Source organism: Anser anser (genome assembly GCF_964211835.1).
Source record: "Anser anser genome assembly, chromosome: Z".
NCBI classification, from domain to species: Eukaryota; Metazoa; Chordata; class Aves; order Anseriformes; family Anatidae; genus Anser; species Anser anser.
In genome coordinates, this window is record NC_139723.1 from 68,919,309 (window position 1) to 68,946,666 (window position 27,358).

Sequence of the window (27,358 nt, forward strand, 5' to 3'; positions counted from 1 at the left end):
GGGAAGGGAAGGGAAGGGAAGGGAAGGGAAGGGAAGGGAAGGGAAGGGAAGGGAAGGGAAGGGAAGGGAAGGGAAGGGAAGGGAAATCAATGGGTGAGCTACTCTGTCAGAGTACAAAAAGAAAGCATTCTGAGTGCAGAGAGAAACAAAGTATATTTCCTCAGGTGACAGAAACAGCTAGGGTCACATATGAAGGTCAGAACCACCAAGTATCTAGCCTGATGCATTTTACTTTCTTCTTTGACGTGCTGTAATTTCTTTTTCAGGGATGGCTGGAAGGCTGTGTAAGCCTGCTCAGAAATGGTGCTAAGCAGAACATACCTGATAAAAATGGGAGATTGCCACTACATGCTGCTACTGCAGAGCCTGATGTGAGGTATGTCCCAGGCTCCACCAGCATTTTCTGGTTGAATCTCAACAGGTAGTCCGCAAAAATAGCTACCCAGCCCAATGGGGAGCCCGTCCCATGCTGTCACAGGGGCAGAAAGGAGCAAAAGCATTACCTAATGCTTCTATAACAGTGGTACATAGTCAGGCAAGGTGAGGAAACTGATATAAAATAACAACAGCAAAAGAAAAAAATAGAGAAAAAATAGTAAAATTGAAATATATATATATACATATATATATATATATAAAGTAAAGGTTGAAACTCTAGTTTCCCTTGATCGTTCTGGCACCACTCCACAAAAAATGTTACAACTAGTTCTTTATTTCTGGATTCCTCCTCCAAGTAGCATGGGCCAGCATGAGAAAAGTTTTCCACATGACAATCTCTCTGAGAGCCCCTGCTGTGAAGGGGAAGCTGAGGTTTGGTGGAAAGTCTCATTTTTAACTACTCCTACTGGTAAGAACTAAAGCATGCCTCTTGATGGGAAGTTCCAACAAAGATCCTCTTTGTCTCATTCTAGCCTGTGATAATAGGAAGGTTTAACATATATTAAGTCTTGATTTGTACTTACTAATAAATTCACTTAAAAAAATAGGAAGTAAATCATATCTGGAGGAACAGGAAGATATTAGAGACAGTTAAAACATTCAGTAGATGTAAAATATTCGTGTGACTTTATCACTGAGGTTATGTATTTGTCATTGTCACCATAGCAGGCCAGTCCAGAGCTCTGTGCATTTCTGCTGATCTTGCTCTCTGGCCTTTTTTAACAGCTTGCTTCATTTTCCACCTTCATCATTGCTGTTCATGCATCACTTGGAAGGAATAGTTTAAGGTTTCTGCAGCAGTATGAAAACATTATCATTAAACAAAGCCTCCACAGAAAGAAGACAATGTTTGTACAACACTGCTCATGCTGCTACTTGAAAGAGAACAGTAATCTACTTTAACAGCAGCAGGCAGGGTTCACTGAACATTTTTCGTATTCTCCATGGACACAGGCAGACCTTTGCTCTAAACAGGAATTCATCAGCTGCTCAATTCTTTGTCCTCTGCCTCCTCCTGGCTGGGGTTGCCCCATGCCCAGAAGACATGCCTGGAGCACTGTGCAGGGGCTTTTCCATCATGCTCATTGTCACTCCTGAGTCTCGTGTCATTATTAAAAAAGTATATGTAGCAGTGAGCTATGAAATGCTTTTTCAGCTGAGTTTAAAAGCTGGCAGTCCCCTGCTAAAACTCCATGTGCTGTTTCCAGCACATGGACCACACAGAAATCCAGAGACTGTGATCAGCCAGTTCATGTATTATTTCAATAATTGATTAATATGCTTCAATGCAGGTACCACAGAGCCTAAGAGACAAGGTGGAAAGGGAATCCATTCTGTCTTTAAGAATAGAAATCAGAGAAATTTCAGTTGGGATGGCTGAATATCTACACATTTGAGTGGTAGCTTTGCTGTTGGTCTGAGCAAATAAGTGAGCCAAATTTTGTTGAAATAGGTTTTACACTCAAAGAACGATATGTCCTTCCCTACACTGGTTTCTCTGATGATATCTGGGATTAAACTACAGAACCACGTAACAGATTATATAACAGTGAGATAAAGGAGTTTTAACAGCTTATTATTGTTATCCCACATTCTCTCTGCCCACCAGTACATTTTTACTCAGACTTGTCTTTGGATAGTGAATTTCTGAGATTCTGGTTTGAGTTAACAACCACAAAATGTCTCTGCCCTATCACTTTTTTTTAAAACTAATCACAACAATCCTAAATCATAATTTTCAGAGTTTCTGTAGTATGACTTCACTATGCCATTGGTTGTGTGATTCAGAAAAAGAAGTCTAACACCCCTTTCTTACAAGTGCATACATATATAAATGCATACATATATAAATGGATATGAAGTCCTGACAAAGGACTGGGATCTGCCCGGTCTTCACTATAAAGGGATATTCTAAAAAAAATAAATAAATTTGGACTTCTTGCACCTGAAGATGGCATTACCAGACAGATAAGATTTTCACCTGCAGAACTTGCCCTAAGCATTTGTAAATATTTTGTTGTTGTTGTTGTTTGTTTGTTTTGTTTGGAATAATGTTGTGTTTTTTTAATAATAAGAAAAAAAATATTCCACATGCAACACTCTCAACTTGATCTGATGAACACACCCAAACACAATTCAGTTTGGAAAAGGTGCTGGAAGTTGTTGAAGATGGTCCTGACGAAAAGCAGCAAAAGATTTTCACTCAGTCTCCTGGGAATCAGTCCATCACTGCTTGCATTTAGTTGTGCACTGTCTGTACATTTATCAGAGTTTCCATCTTGACAGTTCATTGTCTTTAAGCACAGTTTTGCATTATGGTCTTACCAAAGGATCCACTAAGGTTATATCTTTCCTTTTCCTAGAATCAGAACAACTGTACATCCACATTAGCACCTATGCTATTTGGCTTTGTTACAGGCTCTGACAGAGTGGTCCCTTTCATTTCCATGGTCCTCTACATGATCCAAACACTTAGCGTCCTACTATGAAACATAACCTATAGTGATTTCAGAACATCTTCACAGGATGCCATAAGGAAAGGAATAGTAAAAACTGTGCAGCATTATTGCAGTTGAATATTGCACGTGACTTTTTTATTGTAACTGTTCCCTCCACCAGAGGGGAGTGTTTGTAGTCTGATATTCCATAAGAAGGTGAACTGAAGCATTGCTATGTTTTATACCATAACAATGGCTCCATCCCAGCAGAAAAACTGTAAGGTCTTGCCAAATGCTATTGGTTTAGGTGTGTGTAAACATATAGTATATATGCAGGTACGCACACACAAACACATACACAATATCACATTATGCTGAGAGTTACAGAGCATGAAAAATCATTTTAGAAACAGGTCATTAATATTTCTGTTTGTTTAAAACTTTATGAAATAGAATGATGAGGTATTGCTACCAAAAACTGCACACACGTATAGCATTACATATTCTGATTCTACCCTGGCAATCACCGTAAGAATTCTTCCTAGTGGATCTGCTTTTGATTCACAAAGTTCTGACAATAAGCCATAAAGTCTTATTTGCTTTTTTAATATGACAAAGTGCAGACCTAAGATTCTGACCTGTGCCCGTTACTAATACTGATTTGTCTTGAAATTGCATGCCTTTTTTTCTCAAAACTGTCAAATTTTCAGGTTTAGTCAGGAGCGCAGCACACTGATTATGTCATTGCTTCCACAGGCTCCTGAACGTGCTTCTGCAGCAGTCAAATCTTAGTGAAATTAATCATCAGGACAATGAGGTGAGTGAGCTTGTGCTGAAAGTCACTGTCCTAGTCTCTGGGATCATACGGTTCATGCTGTTCAGAAAGAGTTCACTGAACTATCAATTTTATCATGAGACTATGCACAAGTCAGGTATTTCTGTAACGCTGTTGCTGAACTCTCCAAAGCCCTATCGCATTTTTCCCACAATGTGTGATGCACTTGTACACTAATAATACTTATCCGTATACTGCCAGCTATGAGGTATCTTCAGTCTCTTAACTCACTTGCCAAGACATAAATTGCTTTTGATCCTTTTTAAGTTGGACCCTGGATTAAATCTTCACTTTTTCCAAATGTCCCATCATTAAAGAACTAACTGTTCACAGGAAAAATAACAGAAACCTGGTATTGCACAGAACAAGCATGGAGGAACAAAAATTTATGCTGGGTTACTCTGTCCCTTAAAGAACTTGGCCCTGCATGTACACATACAGTGTACACAGGAGAGCGTCAACTTCCCAGATGTGTACTCCAGATAAAGACGCCAAGGCACGAGGGAGACTCTGGACATCTTTTCCTGTGTTTGTATTTGCTCTAGCAATTGCTCAAGGGTGTTTCTCTTCTCCATGGTGCCAGAACCACCACATGGCTGCTAATTTTCCCTCTTCCCATGAGTATCCCTTATCTACTGGATGGTTTGCAGACCCCACTTACAACAGCCTAAACCAGACATATGGTTTGTCTTGGCATAGAATTATGTTGCTAATGAGTTGCATGTAACCATGAATGACAATTTCAAGCCATAATGGTTTGCTGTGATGCATCACTGAATGCAAATTAGAACTTTTGGTCTAGGTCATTTGGCATGGGAATATTTGTTAAAATGTCACTGCTAAACCCTGAATATTTGTGTTTTCTGAAAAGTGTGGAACCTCACAAATTATTTCTGCTAATAGGGCTGTTCTCCTAGCATAAGTAAAACACTTCAGTTTTCCCATCTACACTTGAGAAAAACACACTGATCAATGCATGAACACACAAACGGTAAAAAATACATCTGGAGGTTTCATAGTTTCCACAACTGTGGCTTTCTGTGGGTTTATTATGAAGCCTTGTGAGACAAAAATGGGAAGAAACATTCCCTGAAAAAGCCTAGAATCTGAGCAAAAGCAGTATCACAATATATTTCCCAGAGGCAAACACAGCCTCTGAATGCTATTTCAGGTCCCCTTTCGCTGGATTGCACCCATCTATGCTCATGGAACTGCTGCCGAATCATCATTAACCATTTGTTTTGTTTTTACTATTTGTTTTTCTCCTTTTATGTCCCCTATTGCTCTCTATTTTTTAATAAATGTGCAATTGTTGGGCTTTCTTATTTTTAACATTACATTTTTTAGATCTTCAGAGCCCTACAGCTTTGACAGTTCTGATATCACCCTCATCCTTCCTCTCACAACCGCAGATGCCACTCAAGGGTGCTATCACCTTGCACAAAGCAGATGGGTACGAGCTGCACAGCCATCGTCCACTGCAGCCTGCCCACACATGTGAGGTGCTGCTCTGACCAGCTCAACTCTCTGTACTCTTTTGGGCATTCCAGAAGGACACGTGGAACATGAATTATTAGAAAAGAAAAAGAGAACAAAACAGGAAGCAGCCCTACGCTCTGTCTAAATTCTTGGTATACCTGCACCGTGAATGCCGGCTGCAAGAGTCATCTGAAAAAGCATATACAACAACAGGAACAGAAAAGGACTACAAAGATTATTATAGAATAGCTTCCTTTCATGGGTAGGTCAATAACCAGAACAAACTAACTACAACAGGATGTTCAGGATGGTAACTATGTCAGGGGGATGATATAATACAAGTTCGTGACATCGTAAACAGCACAGAGAAGATGAAAAGAGAATGACTGTTCACTGTCTTTTGCATCTAAAATAAGGCGGGCACCCACAGAAATTATCAGGCAGCAGTGAATGAATATGAAGAAAATGAAAGGAAGCACTTTTTCACAAAATGAGTGGTTACCACGTGGAGGTCTCGATGGCACAAGAAGTCATTAGTGAGATTGCCAAATGTTATGTGAATGTATAACACTGAGCCTTATTTCGTATATTCTTTTCCTAAACATCTCCTACTGACCCCTCTGACCCTGGACTAGGAAGGTCTTTGATTCCTACACACAGTTTTTACACACTTACTTTACAGCTGGCTGCTGATGACTATGGCAAGAACAGAGAAAAACTTGTTTTTTCATGTATTTTGCCCTTTTGTCCATATCAACAGACTGAGAGTGAATGATGAAAAGCTGGCCTAGTATGCTGTAGCTTCCCCTCTTCCAGTGACTTTTCCTGCTCTCCAGGGTTAGGTGTGAGGACCCATGTCCAATCTGGAAACACTTCACTCGAACCTCACTTAAGAGCATCACATTGTGTGTCTGTCAATAGTAATTGGTTCCCAGTACCAAAACCTTGGTCCACTGGTATCAGTGGCAGAGCTCTCATTAATTTCAGTGGGTACAGGATTTCATCCGCATTTTTGGTTTTACAAAACCTAACCCCTCATGCCTAAGCTTTGTAAAACCAAGCTAAGACCAAAACTGCTCTTCTTCAACTGTTGTATTTTGTCATCATCCATATTTAAGCCATGTGAGGACTTGAAAATCCTTAAAATGTACCTGATGAGTTCAGAGAAATGAAAGCTAAGGGGTTCAAACTTTTACGTAGAAAATACTGCTAACAACTTTCAGTATTAGTTCACTGATAAGTTTTCTGCTTGAATGCTTTATAGTTTGTGCTTTATCGGGGTTGTTGCCAATTGGCTTTATGGGGTTCCATGCCAAGTTTACCTTTTTTTTCCACTCTACATTTTTTTGGTTTTTAACATTTTAGAACCCAGAAAAGACCCTTAAAATACATTTTCAGTGGTAACAGGTAGTAAATAACACCTCCCCAAAGTAAAATGTTACCACATCTGAACAACACTAGCAATTTTTAAAAAGCATGCTGCTGTTGTAATTTCATGCAGAAAGTCTTTGATATTATGGGTTTAGAGTAAACTATAGGTGTGTATAACAATGTTGATGACAAGGTGAAATTACAGGCCATGAATTCTCTAATCTACTGAGACTGACTAAACACAGGTAAAATGGAATGAAAATGCAGGTAAACCAGTTAACGTTTGCTTTGTTTTATTCCTAAACAGTTAATAAGGGATGTTTATATTGTGTGTCTTTTTGTTGACATCACTGAGGCAGTTCTTTAGCTTGCTAATTAGTGTCAGCTAAAATTCTAGCTTATAATACTTAACAAAGCTTATAATCAAAGATAAGGTCTAAGATAAACGTCACACTGTGTCATGACAGAGCACCAGCCTAAAATAGTCCTTTCTCATGGGACACAAACTTAGCAGGAGGAACCATTCCCCAGCCATCATTTTTTTGTGATGACCATGCATTTTTTAGATGGGCATGGAACAAGCATTCATATTTGTATTGATTTTCTGTAATGACTCCAAAAAGACTATTGCTAGATTCCCTCATATAATTAATTCAGAAGTTGTAACTAATCTTTCCAAATCATGACAGAGAGGAAAGAGTCAGTCCAGCCAAAATGGTTTCAGAACAGTCTAGCTTATCTGTAGTTGAAAGAGACGCGAAGGGAGCTACCATGCATGACCATTATTTGCTCTCTGGGTTTGTGGCTTTCAGGGAATGACTTCACTCCACTGGGCTGCTTTCCACAACAGGCCCCAGCACGTGCAGACCCTGCTGCACAAGGGAGCAGACCTGACCCTGGTGGACAAAGACTTCAAAACCGCTCTGCACTGGGCTGTTCAGGTGAGGCGCGGCTGCTGTTTCATCAGGCAGTTGCTTGAACTGAGCCAGCTATTGTGTTTTCCTAAATGAAATGAGGAAAAGGGATGCTAAGAATGTCCAGTAACACCCTCAGCATTTTGCCAGTGGCATGGGACAAGGATCCAACACCTGCTCCAGAGAGCAAGGCATGCTTCATGTAGACCGAGCTCTGTTGCCCTGAACAAAGTTATCATTTATCTCACTGGGACTACAAGTGTGATGCATGCTGCACACGTGCTTTGTTTTTTTCACTGAATCAGGTTTGCAGAAATATGCAGCTTAAATAGTCTTTCTAATGATCTTTGGGAATAGAATAATGTAAATGCAATTTAAAATGTCTTTAAAAATAAATAGTTGTGGAACAATTGGTAGAAGGGTTGAGCCCCTGTTTCTTGGAGATTAAGGAAGATGGGGAGACAGACACATTTCCTGTTGAGCTGTATCTCCCTATCTCCTATGCAAAAAAAAATGTCAAATTGCTAAAAACTATGTGGGAGATCATTAGAGAAGAAAAACACAAAGGTAAATAAATGCATATGACATTTAACACTATTATGCAATTGGTAATATGCTTATTAGCAAGTGGTCTAAAATGGTGTAGTTTAAAAAGTTATGCATAAACTTTACTGCAAAAAAACATCTCAGATGAAAGGATAGCAATCATATAAACATGTTTGTACTTGCTCACTTGCCATAGCAAGTTCCACTATCAGTGTTCAAAACACCTGCTCAACAGATAAGCAAAAATAGAACTTGCACTAAAATCCAGTAACGTTTTCCTACAATGACTAAATATTTGCATCCTCACCTTTTGGTCCAAGTCTGCTCATCTTAAAATATGTGTCAACAAAGAAATAAAAAAGCTTTGAACTGCCACATGCTATAAATGAGTAAGGACATCTAGAAAGAATAATCTGTTTTCTTCAACCACAGCCTCCCACAGATGGTTCAGGTACAATAGGCTCAAATTTTGTTTTTCTGAAATTGAGTTATATTTTGGCCTCCGCAACTGGTGTTATTTCAACAACAGTTTCATTCTTTAATCCTGATCAGTCTGAACTTGGGTTACTTCCTTTACTCTTTCGCCTTTGGAAACTAGTTATCTAGTCTAAAATCCGTTGTGCGTTTTTTCTAGGCTTGCTCCTCCCACATCATCTCATAAATGTGCAGAACAACCCTTAAGAAAGGGAGAAATTGCAACTGCACAAAACCCACTTTGCCTCAGGTGGAGGCATTAAATCATAAATCACTCTTCTTTCTCCCTCTAAGCTGCTCCCAGAAATAGGAGAAAATATGAGCAGGATGACACCCTTTCTCTTCTTGACAGATTCCTGCCTTATAAACTGCTTCCTTCATCCACATATTTCTCATACTATAGGTCAAGAAGGGCTAGTTCAAATACCAGAGCATGGAATAGATCTGTTAGCATTTCCCTTACTCAGGCTTGGCCAAGAAGAAATATTTTCAGCCAGTGCTCTCTCTTGCCCTGTTAGGCCCAGGAGAAGTAGATACTGTGGACAGCCATGGCTTTGTCTGCTGTTACAGCTCTGCTGTATGTGATCATCATTCCCAAGTACCAATTTTTAATATGCTCAGTGAATATTTTCCCCTGGAGTTCAAAAGATGAAGGCAGAGTTGTGCTCATTGAGAAGACTGTGTTAAGCAATGTTTAATAACCTCTTCCATAGCTGCTGGAAAGGGGCTAATTTTCCTTTAAGAATTGCTTTTATATCTTCAGAGCACAAGAGACCCACAGAGCTCAAGCAGTAACAGCTGCAGGGGTTGTTTTTGTCTGAATAGGGCCTTGTGTTTAATTTAAGTTTTTAAAAACTCAGTAAGGGGAAGACCAAGCATAACATAGAAACTTGTTTCAGACACTGCAGACGAAAAGGCAGTTTGTGCACGCTGGACTGAAACTCAGAGCAGGACCACATAAAAACCATCATCCACCACCAACAAACGTGTTCCATACAGAATAATAGCTCTGCGCTGTCTGTTTCAAAGAACACGTTTGGTGCTTGGTCTTCCACCAGGCAGACAGGGGCTGTTGCGTCCCAACCCTAAAGACACCTTGCCCACACCAAGATCTGCTGTACTGAGAAGCTCGAGCTTCCTGCTGCTCGAGTTCATGCCTTCAGTGCAAATGTGTCAGCATCAGTGTCAAAAACACGAATCATTCTGGTTCAAAGTGGGAATGCCTCATGTCAAATCTTTCACGCATGCAATATTTTCAAGAGTCAGTACAGATAGGGCTATAGTAGGAGTGTCTCAGGAGGTGTTTCTCTCCTTTCATTCCAATAAGCAATAACTGCTGTAATCAGAAGGAAGCGTACTGTTATAAAGAAAACCTGTTACCTGATACCGGAATTAAGTTTAAAGCCTTTTTAAAAGTCCTAGATAATGATGTCATTGAAATCCTTGTAAAATATAGTATATGATATATTATTATACACTAGCATGCTACACTAGCATACATCATAATGGTATTATTAGTACCCTAAAAACAGTCTAGGAAGATTTATAGTCTTCCTGCATTGTCTTGCCACTTGGCATGGTTTTTACCAGAAGTTTCTTTGTCTCTTTCTTAATACTCTGGCTCACAAAGTCATGTGATTATCTAAAAATATCAGCTTTCATTTTAAGAATAAACAAACAATCAAACCAAGATTTCTAGTGATTGTTTCTTGTAAAGTAAAAAAAAAAAAAAAAAAAAAAAAAAAAAGTGAACTTCTAGGATAAAAAGAAGCTACTGAATATAATATTCTGCCATGTGGAGCTGCACTTCTGATTTTTTTATATATGTTTTGATTTGCAGTGCTAATTTTAAAAAAAAAAAAAAACACAAACTTGGAATATTTGTTTCTTAGAAACTAATGAATTATTTAATTCCCTCCTTTCCTGAGAGCAGAAAGAAATACCTGTATAACACACACCGTAAAAGAAAAGCACAATTACTCATTTGTGTTTGTCTGGGAAGGTGTGGCAGCCTCTCTGTACTTGCATTTCAGGATGTCTAGGAACGAGCTGCTCTGTTGCTGCAGGGGATCGCAAAAGGCACAGCTGGCCTCCCAGCCCAGGGGCAGGGGAAGGGGCCCAGAGCAGGCAGCGGTGGCTGGGACCAGGTCTGTCCCTAGCACATCACTCTGCGCTCATCCTCTCTGCCCAGCACCCAGTTTTTCTCCTGTGGGCTGCCTGTAGTGGAAGGATTCAGAGAGAAGCTTCTCAGAGCTCTTAAGAAATAGTGGGTGTTTCTTCACGGCAGATGTGTTTGCTGCTGGAATAGGCCAGAAAAGATGCATGAACTGGGCACCTTTCACAGTCTGGGTGGTTTCAGGCAGATTTATTTTGCTGCAAATTTGGATGTGGTTTTTGTTTGTTTCATGCAGTTTTCTAGAGATAGCTATAAAGGGAGAGCAGCACTTTATTTTTTTAAGTCACTAAGATTTAAAGACAATTTTGACTGCTAAGAAATGAATGAAAAAACAGATTCACTATTTTTTTTTTAACCATTACCTTAAGAAATCCCTTTCTTGTGCAAATATTGTCATTCCAGCAAAAGTAAAGCTGTTGCTTATGGAGGATGGGCCACTGCATAGCAGCAGGGCTCAATGGAATGAGCTGTCAAGCTGCAAAATGAGGAAGAAAAGCGATTGCAAAAAGGTTGGTTTTGAGTAAGAAACAAACATGCTCCAATACCATCAGGAGCTTTTAATTTGAAGAATTTAAAAAATTTTACAGTATGGCCAGCTGACTTCAGATGCCCAGGGACATTCCCTAGTGCTACTTATTGTAGCTGTGACCTATTTTTCCACTTCCATTTATGACAGATTGTAAGTCAAAAGCCCCTGTGACTTGTATGTGGTACAGAAGTGCACAATATTGATATACAAACTCATCAGTACAACCAGATTATCAGAAAAACTGCCTTTACATGAAATAATTAATTGTTAAACAGTAAATTCTTCAAGTACGAACATGCTGTTGACAATGTAATTATTTGTGCCAATCAAATTTCTAAGGAAATCAATTGCAGAACTCCCACTGAGGCTAGCAGGAATTTTTTAGGGCAAAACCTGTAGGTAAGTACAGGATAATTGCCAGACCTCTTCTTAGCACACAGTCTGTGTGTAACTCTGCAAGTGGATGCCAGAACATGAGTAATATGCACACACCACACTTTTTCAGTATCTATAAATGTCCTAATCTCCTATGCCTTACAAAAAGGCACTGGGAGACAAAGATTTCCATTTCTCTGATAGCAGTAAGGCATAAATCCTTATGCTACTGCAGGAAAAAAAAAAAAAAAAAAAAAAGAAAAAAAAAAGACCCCTTTTTCAAAGCACATAAAAAACCAGCTCATACAGAGACCAGTCCTCACAACAATGTACTAGCAGGGGAAACCTGCCAAGTAACTTTAGTCAGAGGCACAGTACACAGTAAATCATACTCAGTTATTATGGAAGAGTCCCACTGAAAATAACTCCTCAGAGAGACTTGGCTAGTATGTCATGCAGGTTTGTGTTTGAGCAAAGCGAGGATGAGAGAGGCAGTGACATATGATAGCCACACAGGTAGGCCTCTGACTGTCCTTGTCACTTGGTAGCTCTTTCCAACAGCCACCAAGGTTGCTGAGAGGATAAATATATTAGGAACACTTTGTCCCTTTGTTGTAGTGGAGGCAGTGCTCTAAGGACCACAGGACAAAGTATCCTGTACGACAACAACATGTTTTCTTTCCAAAAGTACCGCAAATTCAAGCCAAGCTGGGATGCACTGAGTCGGCAAGAGACGCTGTCTCAGTGGGTGTCTGAGGCTGAAGCACTAGGGTTAGGAGAAGACAAATGAGCTTCTCTGTCAGCTGGCTGTGTCTCACCAATGTAACTACGACGGCGTCAGTAGAGTTGTTGTTAATTTATGTTGGTTTGCCATCAGAAACACACCCTGTGAAGTGCCTGGGCTGCTTCCAGGCAACTCTTGGCAAAGTGTCACTGGCAGGAGGAAAGCTGACGATGGTATTATGGGTTGTTCCTTTCCTCAGCACAGGGCCCATTTGACTCTGTCCCCTGAGTCCAGAGAAACCACAGGGTGTTCCAAATTCTTGCACTGGTCCTTCACTGCCATCACAGCCACATGGCAGCCAGGGCATGGCAGCAGCGGAGGCAGAGTGAACATGCTCCCGTTTCTCAGGAGCTTTCTCTCATCCAGGGTACAGAGGAGGGATGCCAGAAGTCCTTAACAATGAGAGAAAGCTCCCGTGAGCACAAAACCCTTCAACCTGGCAACCCAAGCTGCCAGCTTTATGGAGGCTTTTCACTGCAGTAGGAGCTGCATCATGTCTCCTCTCCTGAGTATGATATTCTCTGTGTTTAAAACATCAGGCACTGCATCTTTCAACTGAAACAGAAAATTCCTTCACAGTGATATGGTCCTCTACAATAAGATATCGATGTGTTGCTGTCATATAATCTTAATATCTGATTCCAACCACTGTTAATGCAACTCTGGGTTTGTCTTGCATGTATTCTAGGTTGAAATTCTGAACTTGTCTTGCAGTAGAGGTAATGATATAATATACTGCTGGCATCTGATTTCAGTAAGTACTGAACTTCTAAATCAAGAAGGAAAAAAAATGTGGCTTTGAAAGGAAAGATGCATTTACTAATGTAATAACCTCAGCTGGAGTTAAAAAAGAAAGCCATCCACAGGCAAACTACCTGTTCACATTTTTCCTATGGATTGCTAAACAAATACTTGAAATGTCTCACATGCCTTCATTTCAGCAAAGGAGAAAAAGAAATTTCTTATTTTCTTCAAGGGCTCTCTTGGTGTTCTTACAGTAAATTTCGTATTAAAATGCACAGTGTGTGTCTGTGAGGGATATGAGGACAGATAAAAGAATTGTGAAACGAGACAGCATTCTGTAACACACAGCTCAAACAGCACCTCATGATGCACAAGGATGGTTTCCAGGAGGAAGCCAGAGGTACTCCTGCAAATTTTAGGTGATCTAAAGTTTTTCTTTAGGAAAACAAGTTACCTCCCAGAGTAGCTTGCTGCTGCAGTCAGTAGTGAAATGATGTTTAAATGGCAAGACGTTCAGAGTCAGAGAAGAAAGACATCAAAGAGAAAGTCAAAGCTTTGGATTCACAAGTGTTCTGAAGAACACTTCACAAAATTCACAACCTTTGGAACAACTTCCAAAGCTTCACAAAGCTTTGGATTCACAAGTGTTCACAAGAATTCTGAAAGAAGGGAAGGTGGAAGATGGTGAATCACAGACAGCCCTAAAGGGAGATGCTAACGTTAAGAAGCAAGATAAGAGCTGCTAGTGGGGAATTTCTATCTAGCAAATACAGCTATAGATATGGGAAGGCTTTAAACTGCATACTACATTAAAAAAAAAAAAAAAAGCAGAAATATAAGCAAACTAATATAACCTAACCACATAATCTCCAGAGGCACCCACTTGGAAGAAAAGCACTTTGTCAGGGCTTCCTGAAAACAGTTAAGTGGTCCATAGCTTGTTCCTCTCCCCCTCCCGTCTGTACATTACTGGTAGACACAAGCCAGCGTAGCAGACTCCATTCACATGATTATTCTCTTTTTGACATTGTAACATCTACTTCACCAGAGTAGTCTGACAAGAGGAAAAAAATAACCCCCTATACAGTGCAGTGAACATAGAAAATGTTGTACTATGTATAACTGAAGACCTAGCAGAATAAAATGTAATGTTGTGGCACAATATTGCAGAAGTCACAATAAACTACACAAATAAAACTATAGTTCTACACATCCATTGGACATACACAAGGTCCAGGTAAAAGAAAAAAGGCTGTAGCAAAGATGATGATAAATTGAGAAGACACAGGTGGAAAAAAAATAAAATAATGCAAAAGAAGGAAAACATCCCAAATATGCAGGATTCTCCTCATGGTATTTGGTACAGTGGATACTTCCTGAAGAATTATTTTCTTGTTTTGAAAGCACTGAGAGATGCAACTATCAGAAGCTGGACTTTATATTAACCAGCCTAAAGAAAAAGGGCTTGTAATCAAGTGAAAGTGTTAGCTAATGAACCTTACATTTGCGAATTTGTTAACCACTGTCTGGAGATGACACAAGTTTAAAACAAAAGCTTGCATAAAGTGCACTGAGAATTTGCTTTTCAAGCTCACCTTGATCAAGGCTTTAGAACATTTCTTCTTCATGAATTAAGTTTTATTATAATGAGTGACCTAAGAAAGTTTTATCAAGGGAATGAATAATGGCTGGAAACTGAAGGGTGTGAGATGGGAGAAAACTGTTGGGATCCCCACAGAATGAGATAGAAACACAAAACCAAAAAATAACTATTAATCTCTGAGAACAATGATGAAAAGATTTTGAAATTAAAAAAAAAAAAAAAGAAGAAGAAGAAGATGAAATGTAGAGATACACGTAATAAGGTTACAAAAACATGTAATTTTCCTATGGTAAATTTACCACTGAACATCCTAGTCTAACAACAGTACTGTGGGTTCATGGTAAATTTACCACAGGAAGACAACATTTTTGGTGACCTCAGCTTCAAACTATCAATCCAAGAATAAGGGAAATGTAAGCATTTCAGGAGAATTTTGTGTGCAATTTAAAAAAGCCAAGATGAACATAAAGGTAAGAAGGCATTCCTGAAAAAAGAGAGCTGGGAAGCCACGGAACAGTTGGCCACAGATTTCTTTCAGAAGAACATTCAAAATATTTAAAATAGTCTTTGGGTGACTTTAAACAAACAAACAAATAAAAACTTTACTGGAATTTTAAAACAGGATAGAAGCTTAACAGACATCTTCAAAACTATAATTGTTTCCTCAGATAAGATGCTGTTGGATACGGCATGTTTGAATGCCAATAAATCAGTGTAATACCATGTGGTAAACACAGACATACTAGAAAAGGGCCAACAAGATAAAATTCATCACATGGCATAGAAAGCTTGTTAAGCAGGCGGTGAATAGAGTGATCATAAAAAGTCCAGTTCTTTGTCCCTTTCTGCCTTGAGCAGCACATGTAACTTCCATCACAACGAAGAAGTTCATAGGACAATTTGTATAAGCACAGCCTGCTATAATGGACTCAGAAGTCAGTCCAAAAATAGCGTGTCCCAGTGGGGAAGAACATGACAGGGTAATACAATCAAAATCAACGTGGGGACTTATTTCATTCATTATATATTCCCCATGTGACACGTTCAGGACAGCTCAAATACTCTTTGGATGTGGACACCTCATGGACAGTCCCACCAGGGCCTTCACAGAATCTCAGAATGATTAAAGTTGGAAGGGACCGCTAGAGATTACCTGTTCCAACCCTTGCTCAAGAAGGGAAACCCAGAGAAGGCTGCCCAGGACCACGTCCAGGTGGCTTTTGAAGATCTACAAGGAGACTCCACAACCCATCTGGGCAACCTGTGCCAGGGCTCCCTCACCCACACAGTAGAGAAGTGCTGCCTGATGTTTTGATGGAAACTCCTGTGTTCCAGTTTGTGCCCATTGCTCCTTGTCCTGGCACTGGGCACCACTGAAAAGAACCTGAATCCATCCTCTTTACACCCTCCCTTCAGGTATTTATAGACATTGATGAGATCCACCTGAGCCTCCTCTTCTCCAGGCTGAGCAGTCCCAGCTCTCTCAGCCTCTCTTTATGTGAGAGGTTCTCCAGTCCCTTCATCATCTTCATGGCCTCCGTTGGATCCTGTGCACTATGTCCATGTCTCTCTTGTACTGGGGGGCCCAGGATTGGACACAGTCCTCCAGGTGTGGCCTCACCAGGGCTGAGTTAAGGAAAAGGATCACCTCTCTTGACCTGCTGGTAATTCTTTGCCTAATGCAGCCAGGAGTACCATTAGTTTTCTTAGTGTCAAAGGCATGTTGCTTTCTCATGTTCAACTTGGAGTACACCAGGACTCCTAGGTTTTCTCTTCTGCAGAAACTTATCATAAGAATGTTTTAATTTGTTCCATAGTGAAGTGATAAAATGCAAAATGTATTTAACCCAAAAGTAGAACCTCATTAGAGGGGCATCAAGCATGATGGAAGACGTTTGGTGGAACATGATGAAATTCATAATGTTTTTGACAAATTGTAGGGATAAACTGAAATTAATAAAATAACGCCGTGTACAGAACCATGAAAAGTGACAGATGTCTGCAAAAAATGAAGAGTAGTAGACTAGTGGGTTACGAAGTGAGTAGGAGTTTAAATTGTAGTGTTGATACAAAACAAACAAACATCGTTCTGGGACATATTAACAGAAGTGTGATACATGTGGGGTACAGGAAGTAGCAATTTCCTTCTCTATGGCAGAATTGAAGCCACAGCTGGATAATTATGTAATTTAGGGTGCCATGGTTGAAGAACACTGTAGACAAACTGGAAGGAGGCCAAAGGCAAGTATGATAACTGGGTTGAAAAACCTGACCCATGAAGAGAGGTTGAAATGGTTTGTTTAGTCTAGAAAATGGAATATTGGTGAGAGACAAAACAGTCTGTAAATATATAAAATGCCAGTAAGAACAGTGGAAAATTTCTTATGCAAATTCTACGAGTTGTGCAAGAATATTAAGGGACTGAAACTGTAGGTGCAGGATGTAAAATTGTGATTTAGCAAGATGGTGTGAGGTTAGAGGAATGGTAGCATCATTAGAACATTAATACAGCAATAGTAAGATACTGCAGAATTACTTTAGTGTGGAGAACATTGACATTTGGCATGGGAACTGGAGAATAGAAACAACTATTATTCGTGGGACCTAGGTATTCTTGAATATAAATATCAACACTTTTTTCATCAGATATTCAGACAATGAAGAACTAATGACAATTTTAACATGACTAGTCATAGAAAATAAACTTGTTTGGCATGATCATAAGTAGACTCTACATTGAACAGGCAAGTAAACAAAGTACATACAAAACAAAATTCTTGATTTCAAAGGGACACATCTTGTTAAATTAATGGAATTATTATCTGGACAGAGAAGCTCTGGCTCCTACGTATTCCAAGGCCATGGAATTTCTTCTGTCCATGCTGTAAAATTTATCAGGAATCCGCATCCTAAAAGAGGAGAAAAAATGTGTAGAAGAGACTTCAGTTATAGCTGGATGACTAACCATCTTTCAAAGAAATATTTGGAATTAGTAGACATCTTAGAAAATAAAGAGGAAAAGTACTGAGAAGCAAAGGAAGTTGTATTTCCAAGATCAAGAAGAATAATAATTAATGCTGAACAGAGGCTGGAATGAATGTACCTTCAGGGACAAGACTTGAAATCTGTCTTGCTTAATACTTCATGATAACTTGGCACAAAATACAGGGGCTTTCTGGTGAAGTCTGCCCATAACAAAACAAATAAACAAACAAAACAACATCTGGAAAACATTAACAGAAGAGAATGGGGGTATCATACAGGAAAAGTGGGATCACCTTGAAATCTGAAATAATACAAATGGGACAAAATTGAATAGCATAGATCGTTTAAGTCATGAACTTGGGTACTAATATAGATGTTCCTCCTACAAACTAGAAACCCTGCATTCGGAAATGACTATGGAAGAGAAGTACCTAGATGTAAAGGGTTACTCTAAAATGACTAGGAGCTTTTTCTAATGGGATACAGCTGTGAATAAGGCAAATGCTGTTCTGTGACATACCAAAAGAGGCACTTCTAGCAAAAACAAGGAAGAGCTAGATCTAGTACAAAAACCTGGCAACAATATCTCTTTATGACCAGATACAATTTTATTCACCCCTTCCCAAGGATACACAACATAAAAGAAGAGAGGTTAGTATGAGGTGAGCGAAATAGAAAGTATATTTTACAAGGAAAATTGGAAAAATCTTGATTTATTAGATCAGCGAGAGAATGGCTCAGAAGGGATATTATGGTTGTCTGTAAATAGACCTGAGGAATAAATACCAGTTAGAGGAAAGAAGTATTTAATCTAAATAATAACAATGGCACAAAAATAAAGGGACATAGAGCAAACGTGTATGAATAGAAATTAGAGATACAATCATTAAAGCAAACAAGTTCTTGAACTGCCATCCATAGGGAATAGTGGGGACAGAAAACTAATTGCTTTTAATGGACACAGTACACTCATGAAAGGGATGATATAACATAGCAGCAAGTGAATGCAGGGACTGAATTTAATGATCTAGAAAGACCTTTACAGCCTAGTGTTTATACAATATTGATAGATAGATAGATAGATAGATAGATAGATAGATAGATAGATAGATAGATAGATACTTTATCTCCAGGATAGGATATGAAATGTTCAGTTCAACTTGCAGGTTAGAAAACAATATAAACTTTTTATTAAGATACTGAAGCACTGGAGCAAACTTGCTAAGAAGCAAGTGGTTTCAAGAACCACTTGAGCAAATGTTTGGTATGGCTTTTCCACGTATACTTGGACAGGCTTACAGGAGTGAGTTAGTCTTTTGAGGTCCCTTCCAATGTTAAATTTCTATGAAAAATATCGTCTCATATTGTTCCGGACTCTGCCTTAGCAAAACTTAGAAAACTATTTCTGAGAAAGCTGTTGAGTAATTTACACTCTGTAACTTTTGGAGATATTTGCAGTGGTACATTATTTATTATTTTTGCAGCTAGGAAATTCATAAAGTAAACCCAATACCCAGCAGGAGATTGGAAGCTTTTGGCATTCATACCTGGGGAGGCTGGTATACACAAAACAGAATACAGTTATTGTATTTAGTCTTCTCCAGCAGAGAAAATGCAGTTTGATGTAAGCTCCACGGTAAAATGCTTTTCTTCTCTGAACTTCCTCCCAGAGTGGCAACAGGATCCTGTGTTCCATCATCCTGGACCACTACCAGGGACCATCAATAATCAACTACGACGATGAGAACGGCAAAACATGCATGCACATTGCTGCTGCAGCAGGCTACAGTGATATTATCAGCGAGCTGGCTAAAGTCCCGGAGTGCAACCTGCAGGCCCTTGATGTGGATGACAGGTAACCATGGAAACTCTGAAACTGAAATTGCTGCTTCCTTTCTATTAACCTGAGACTAGGTCTGTTTATTTTATAATCATGTTTCCTGTTTCACAGGCCATGGCCTAGTTAATGAACTGCACTTACAGAGAACCGTGTTTGCTCAGAAACCCGGCAAAGCACTCCTGCTCACATCTAGTGTAATAACTGGCTAGTAGGAATGTTATTTAACTTTGTGTTTCTGGTAGGAAATGATAAGACTATATGTGAAAGGACTTTGCTTGACTTAACTTCTTTTAATCAAAATGGGCATTCTTCTCAGAACAATAGAACAGGATCCTACATCTTGAAGCTGTGATCCTGCTGCTATTTGCATACAAGACACGGCAACATTCCCTTGTTGCTGTTCAGGTGCTAACACAGCATTCCTAAAAGGACCGGGGAGCCTTTGCCTTCTATTCTCACAAGGGAAACGAAACCCCTGCATCATAAATCCCTGTATCACACCATACCCACGTCCCTTGGAATTTTGCTGCAAAATTAATTAATGCAAATAGACCCAACTGCCTAGTCTGGGTTGATTATCCTGCTCGGTGGAGCAAAAGCCAAAGTTTTCTTGGCTTAGGTCTTCAGGTACTTAAAATAATAGCATTCTTCATGGAAAAATCCAATAAAATGGAACAGAAATAAAATCAACAGAGTTCTGGAGAAGTTTCTAAACATTGGGAAAGCGTAGTAGAGAAGGCTCTGTTTCTGTGGAAAGAAGGGGGAAGGGAGGAGCTACTACAGTTAAGAGGTTAGTAAAGAAAGTACCTCCTATTACGTGTTCTTCGGTATTTCCATAGAAGGTATCACACTTGAAGAAGGGAAAAGATAAGCTGTTAAATATAAATACACAGTACTTTTCCATTCTATGTTGTTCCTGACTGCACCCATCTGAAATCACTGTGACTGCAAGAAAGGGCACAGAAAAGTCAATTTTATTCTTTCTTCTTGCACATTTTGCTTGTGGTGTTTTCTGTGCTTTCAGAGATTTCACAAGAGCAAATTATTACAATTTTGAAAGTGGACAAAAGTTTACAAAGATGAGCATCCACTGCCAATAAGAAAATCAGCTTGATTCTCCTTCTAGATTCAAGACAGTTATACCTTGTCCAGTCTGTGCCCACCAAGAAACACAGAAATTGGCAGAGACAATGACAGCCTGGTAGATGTGTCCAGTCCTTCTCATTGTTTTAGAGAGGCTTCTTTTCCTATTGCCTTCATGGAGAGCCATATGCCAGCCATGGCTAATTGTGTTTGCTGTAAAGATGAGAAGGGCTTGTCCCTCTGTGGTGGACACTACAAAGATTTTTTTCAAATTCTGCTCTGAAAACTTCAGAAGCTTCTCCCACTCTACAACTCCAGCAGCGGAAGTGATACTATTATATAGCATGCATTGGCATCCTCCAGCACCGTATCCACCTTTATTACAGCCAAGTAGATGCACATAGACAGATGCTGGTCTATGGTTTTATTCCTACTACTGGGAACTACATCAATGTGGGATAAATTGCTGAAGAATTCCTTAAAATGGATGTTGTGAATCTGGACAAATAGCATAGGAGCATACCTCGTTGTGTCAATAATAGTTTCAATAGCACATTGATTAATTTATTTTAATGATATTCTCCCATTTTCCCTAGGACGCCTTTGCACTGGGCTGCAGCAGCAGGGAAAGCTGACTGTGTGCAGACACTACTAGAGCTGGGGATAGACAGCAGCCCTCGAGACATCAATGAAAACACTCCTCTGACATATGCAATGTACTGTGGTCACACAGCGTGCATCAAGCTGCTGTCTCAGGAGAGCAGGTAAAGGAAAAGTTCACACTTTGCTCATGTTAGCACTGACTAGAAAATAAATTCATTACTTTCTGTATGCTGCTGAAGGGTTTGAGTCCTGTGTGATGGCTCAATTCATATGCAATACTGAACCCAAATTTTCCACCAAGATAGCAACGTTAGAATTAGTCATCTACTGAAGACTCATCACTGTGGTTACAGTGCTAGTGTGCCAGCCAGCAGAGGGTTCTGAACCAAGACAGTGTGGGTATAGCTATTGCTCAGACACCTTTGTGCACAAAATCTATCTTACAGCCTTTAGATTTATCTTTTGGCCTTTAGATATATGCCCTTTACTTTTCTGAAATCTCTGCACACTGGCTGTGTATTCATGTAATCAGACAGAGAGATAGATTGAAAAAAAAAGAAGTTTTGCCAGACAGATAGTAAAATAAATTTTAAATTTTCATGTTCAGGGTAAGGGCTTGGGATTATTTTCTTAGTCTACTTCAGTTCTCTACTCCAATTATCTCTTCTTATCCTGATTTTTTTTCTGTTAAAAAATATAATTCTTTTACCATTGCTTATGATCTTCCTCTCTCTTCATATTTCTCAGGTTTCACCAGCTGTCATTTAATTCATTTCAGTTCTTCAACTTTGGTATACGAGCACACACTTACAAAGACATTTATCATCACATTTCTTTGTGCTTGCCCCTCCTTTCCAGTCAGCAGGCAGTGTTATTTCCTGTGTTACAAATGGTGAGACACGGGTAGTGTTACATCTCCTCCTACTACTACTGCACTGCACTCCGCCTGAGTAGGTCTGCAAAGTTGATTAGTCAAAATCTCATCTAAAAACCACTACAGCAACACTGCTGTAGGTAATTATCTTGATAGGTCTTCTGAAACTGTGCCAGGCCTGTTCAATACACGGGTTGGTGACCTCCAAAAAAAAAAAAAAAAAGGCAAGGAAAGAAAAGGAAAGGAAAAGAAATGTGAAGTAGTGTCTTTCTCACAGTGTTAGCAATGACTGAATGACTGTGCTGTTGGAAATATCATTTTCCTAATATGACATAATACAAAGACTACTTGGTTTTAAAGATCCCTGTGTGTTCTTCTTGTTGTTATTGGATCTTGTCTCACTATTAAGAATAATGATTCTACAGCTGGTAGATACTGAAGCCAGAAAAGTTTGTTGTTTTTTTTTTCCTGATAGCTGCACTGAGCCTGCTTTAAGATAGGTGTAATGCAATGAACCCCACCAGAAAGAGTGAAGTAGTGCAGCATCATTTTCAGTCTTTGTTAATTATAAATTTGGAGCCCTCATTTTCTCCCTCTGTGAGCCACCCCTAAAAATGTATCTGAACACTATGTACCCCATTTCGTGGTCTAACACAGGCAGTGTTTATTTCATTCTTTGCTGAGTAATGGCACCACATTTTGATTTGTACTTTCAGTAGATCTGAGCTGGTTCATCAGTTTCCCTCTCCAAACAATAGACTCCTAAAGAAAGAAGGAAGATTCAGTATGCTGAACAATATCTTCTGCAAAAAGAAGAAAGAGGACCAGAAAACCAATCAGAAAGACAGAAGCAGAGACAAATATCCTACAGAAGAGACTTCGGAAGTAGATGACATCATCACCACTTTTGACTGCATCATGGACACAAACTACAAAGACATCCCGGATGAGTGTGTGACCACCACTGACTTCAAAAGAAGGAGCACAGACACAAAGTACCTCATACCAGAACAGAAGCCTCCAGACTGTCATGGACTTCTGCCCATCCGAACCCAGAGCCTCCCCCCAATCACGGTGGGCAATTCCTTCCTCACTGTTTCCCAGAGCACAGCTTCAAGCATCTCCTCCAGCACCAGCACCCACCATTTTGCACACAGGTCTCAAAAGAGTAGGAGTGAACATGACTTGCTGGATCACAGAAGCAGCTGCCAGGCTTTGCTGGACAACCCCTGGAACACAGACTCTAACCAAATACACTCCTACAAAGTCTGTCCTAGAACTCCTGCAGACAAAATGATAAATGGTGTAAACTCTGATAGATCTCACCATGTGCTTTTGTGCCCTCCCCGCCTTCCCTCACTCCCCAGTTCTCCATCAGGTAATTTCTTTCTTCTCTATCTCCCATATCCTACAATCTCTGCTGATGTGGCAAGCTGAGTAAGAAAAGATAGGTAAGTCTGCCCCATGATGATTCTACTTCTTTAATATCTTTTTTCAGTTTATTTTCTTTGTATGTCCAGCAGCTGGACTCAATGATCTTTGTGGTCCCCTGAAACTCAGGATATTCTATTATTCTAAGCAGTAGCAATTGCAGATATTGTACGTCAGGACATGAGCTGACAGCTGAAGCAAGAAGCTAAGGTGTGGGAAATCAGAGTTGTGAGTAGACATTAGAGTTCTAAATATGAGAATCAGAGATCTGATTAGGCCTAGCAGCAAAAATAAAGGTAGTTAGGAGACAAGTATGGTACCTGAGCAAGGTAAGTGCCTCCAGATCACATACATGTTCTGTGAATTGAAAGTTAATACCTACTGCCATGCCCATTGCCTTCTGTCTTCATTTAACCCTAGAACCAGATGTGTAAGGGAGAAGTACTGCATTCAGGTCTTTAACTCTGTTTAGAGTTACTTCTGGTAAAGTCGGTGTATCTCTGCACGAGGAAATGAGCATGGTGCGGAGCCATCCAGCACAGCACACGTGGACTTACCTGACTCCAGACCGTAGTATCACCCCTTCCCACTCTCCCAGCCCCAAGTGCCAGCTCTTTGGTTTCATGTGCTGTGCTGAGGTTTTTTCCATGGCTGAATTCAGGTTGCTAAATTTGCAGAGAGCGTAAATGCCTTTATGCTGTGGTTTGGAAACTGAAGTGTAACAATAATGAAGTAGAGTATCAGAATTCTGAAGTAAACTCAAAACCAGGGTTTGGCAAGATTTGGGATCTAGTATTTTGACTCTCATCCATGTTTAAATGAATCTGGCTGGATGGCCTGTACACTGGAGTTCACTTTAACATATCAGTCTCCAACTTCATCACCTTTGGGATTAGTCTCATGCCAAAATTAAACATATCTAGCATGCCTTCCAACCGCTGTAATATCCAGCTGAAAATGAAGCAAGCAAAAGCAATTGCCAAACCTACGAGTACACCATTACAAGGAGTAAACAATATACAATAAATTAATCTAACCTCCCCTCAACAGGCATGAGCCATTATCTTCCAGCAGAAAGAGGAGTGAACAGAAACCCTCTCCAAGAGGAACCCTCAGTTAGGTCAGGTCGCTACTGAACTCTGCATGGCACTGCAAGCTGTGGTAACTCCTAAGCAAAGAGAGATGTACAACAGTAAATCTTTATTCACTTCTCTAATAATGAGAGTAGGTAAGGCAATTTCAGAATGACAGGTGATTTTACATTGTGCAAATAAAGGCTAGAAATAGTTTTGCAGCATAAAAAGGAGCTATTCAAAAAGTTCCACTTCCTGAACATCAGGCCAATTTCCTGAAAACTCGATAGACCTGGTCTGTAGGTGTAACTACTTTTTACTATGTGGTCTTCAGCTGTTCACTCAACCATATAAACCTCAAACTCCACATAGCTATCAAGGATTGCTCCACCATTATTCGTTCTACACTGAACTCTGCAAGGTTCATCTCACATGTGGAAGATGAGAAAACCTGCAGGGCTTCCTTACAGCCTAAATATAATAGGGCCCAGTGAGGCTGAGGTGTTTGAGATCTTTTGTTTGTTCAGCAGAAGGAGGAATGAACTAAAACTGGATAAACCAAACCAGAGGATGACTATGGGGGAATACTTCTTGGTGGAATTAGCTAGCCTATGAATACTTTTGATGGGAAAGTACCATCCCACCCATTTTGATGGGAAAGAACATCCTATTACCAAAAAAAAAAACAGGAAACTGACTGAGAACAGACCGTGTGCATCCACTCAGTGCTCCATCATTTGCACTAGGACTCAGTAGAGGAACAGCAGTCTACATGCATGAACAAGGGAAAATCACATCAATTACAGGAAATCTTCTAATCATTGCAATGGGAGCTATCTTTCTGTGTCCAGAGGAAGAACAGAGCTCTGGCAGTTTATTATCTACTCAGAGGAAAAATGCCTGAGACTGCTGCAAGCCCAGCTCTCTGTGTACCTGCTCCCTTTAACAAAACTTTCCAACAACAAAAAATTCCTTTAGCCGGCATAAAGGACTTCCATTGAAGTGAGTGGAACAAAAGCATGTAAGGAGGCAGAGAGTGTCTGGCAGGAATACATTGCACAACCCAGATACCGTCTAACATTCTCATGCTAAAAAGAACAGCTTATCCCTTTTCATGCTCATGTGTGTGGTTTAAATCCGTCTGCCCCATAATTAAAGCCACCTGCCTTGCAGTGAATTAGAACTGCATTTACTGTATGAGCTTCAGGGCCTGCGGGTCTCCAGCGCACAGAAGTGCTGTGCCTGCACGACTTGCAGGGATCAGAAGCAAACCGTGCCCTGGCTCCAACCCAGCCAGCAGCACCGCGCAGGCGGCGCTCTCAGAAAGACATTTCCTCGTTGCTTTTTTTCTGCAGGAGGCCTAGCTAAGGGGGAAAACAGCATCTGGTCTTTGGTGGACACTGAAGTGTTAATACCCAGTTTCTCCAGGCATGGCTGTGGGGGCTGCGTGTAGTTTTCAAATCGCTGAACATCCGAGACAGGATTGTGGGTATCGATAAACTAGGGGAGCTCGATTTGAAAAATATTTTCTCAGCTAACACATGGTGTTGATTGTCTTGCATGACCACGCCTTTTATTAAAGTCAGAGCTACTTTTTGTACTTACTGCTATCAGGGCAGCTGGCATATCGATGGGGATTTCTAGAGTTTTTTTGTTCTGTTTTCTGCGCTCCTGGAAATGAAAGATGAGTCAATTTACTAGCCAAGCCCTAACACTTATTCAGAGGGAAGAGGTTGCTGTGGGTAGGAGTGAGACTCACCTGTCACACCACCGGTTTATCTCAGAATAACTGCTTTGTCTTACTCTCTGCTGAGTTGAACAGAGATGGACTGTACCAAAAATGACTGCCAATATTGCAGGAGGAGTCCTTGCCAGCCACAGGGCTGAGCTGGCATCCACAATCTGAAACGTTTTGCATTTGTGACCTTTGCAATCATCTCTTTTTGCAAAATGCACTGCCACCTACTTTTCATTGGGAAAATGGTATAAATGAAGAAATTCCTCATAACATGGACAAAGCAGAGCTGTCTCAAACAAAAAGGCAGCTGTTATCACCCTCTAACCAGATGGAGCCTCCCTCTATCACCCATTCATCCTGTAGATTACTAACCTGCCAGGTCTAACACAATACTTTTTAATAGGTTTGTACAGCAGTCCAGTAATTTCTAGTTGTTTGAATAGGTAACATTAAAAGGAAGGCTATTATTACTCATCTGTTGGCGTAAGCAGTATGGTATAGTCAAAAGGGAAACAGTTCATGTCAGGAAAGAGTAGAGCAAAGCTGATCAATGTGGCTGTTTCTTACTCAAAGTGAAGAACTGATTTACAGCGAGACATTCACCATAACATCAGTGCTTTTCCACAAAACAAACAAATAAACAAAATTATAATGCAAATGTGTATCCAAACACGAAGGAAAATGAGAGATCAAACTGCAAAAAAAAAAAAAAAAAGTCAGTGAACAAAACGTGAACAGTCCTGCATTTTACAATCAAGAAATTAGAAATTGCTTCTTTTCCATTTCATATGCCATCATAAATATGCCCCCAGGAGTGACAAAGATGATGTCTTACAGAAAGAAAAATCCTTTTCTTCTCTGATATTATGTAAAGCATATAGGAAGGAAGAACAGAGGAATAGTTCCACTTGATGCCAGAACCTGTAGACAAGGTTTTTTTCCAAGCATTCATATCAGCCTCGCAAATATGATTATGCTTTGTACTTTTGTTTTGCTGCCAGATAACCCCATTTATGAAATAAACA

The 27,358-nt window shown here is 39.9% G+C and overlaps 1 protein-coding gene across 2 annotated transcripts in view; it reads left to right on the plus strand.

Moving 5' to 3' along the window:
* The window catches only part of ANKRD55 (ankyrin repeat domain 55), a 52,728-nt gene that overhangs the window by 15,466 nt on the left and 9,904 nt on the right, over nucleotides 1–27,358 (plus strand). Inside the window, exons 4-9 of one of the 2 annotated variants that reach the window (XM_083816651.1) lie at nucleotides 267–376; nucleotides 3,633–3,693; nucleotides 7,374–7,502; nucleotides 19,362–19,546; nucleotides 21,211–21,378; nucleotides 22,808–23,469. In XM_083816651.1, the coding sequence (XP_083672777.1) occupies nucleotides 267–376; nucleotides 3,633–3,693; nucleotides 7,374–7,502; nucleotides 19,362–19,546; nucleotides 21,211–21,378; nucleotides 22,808–23,469 (1,315 nt within the window). The remainder of the gene's footprint in view (nucleotides 1–266; nucleotides 377–3,632; nucleotides 3,694–7,373; nucleotides 7,503–19,361; nucleotides 19,547–21,210; nucleotides 21,379–22,807; nucleotides 23,470–27,358) is intronic. The other variant, XM_083816652.1, reaches the window with a different exon arrangement.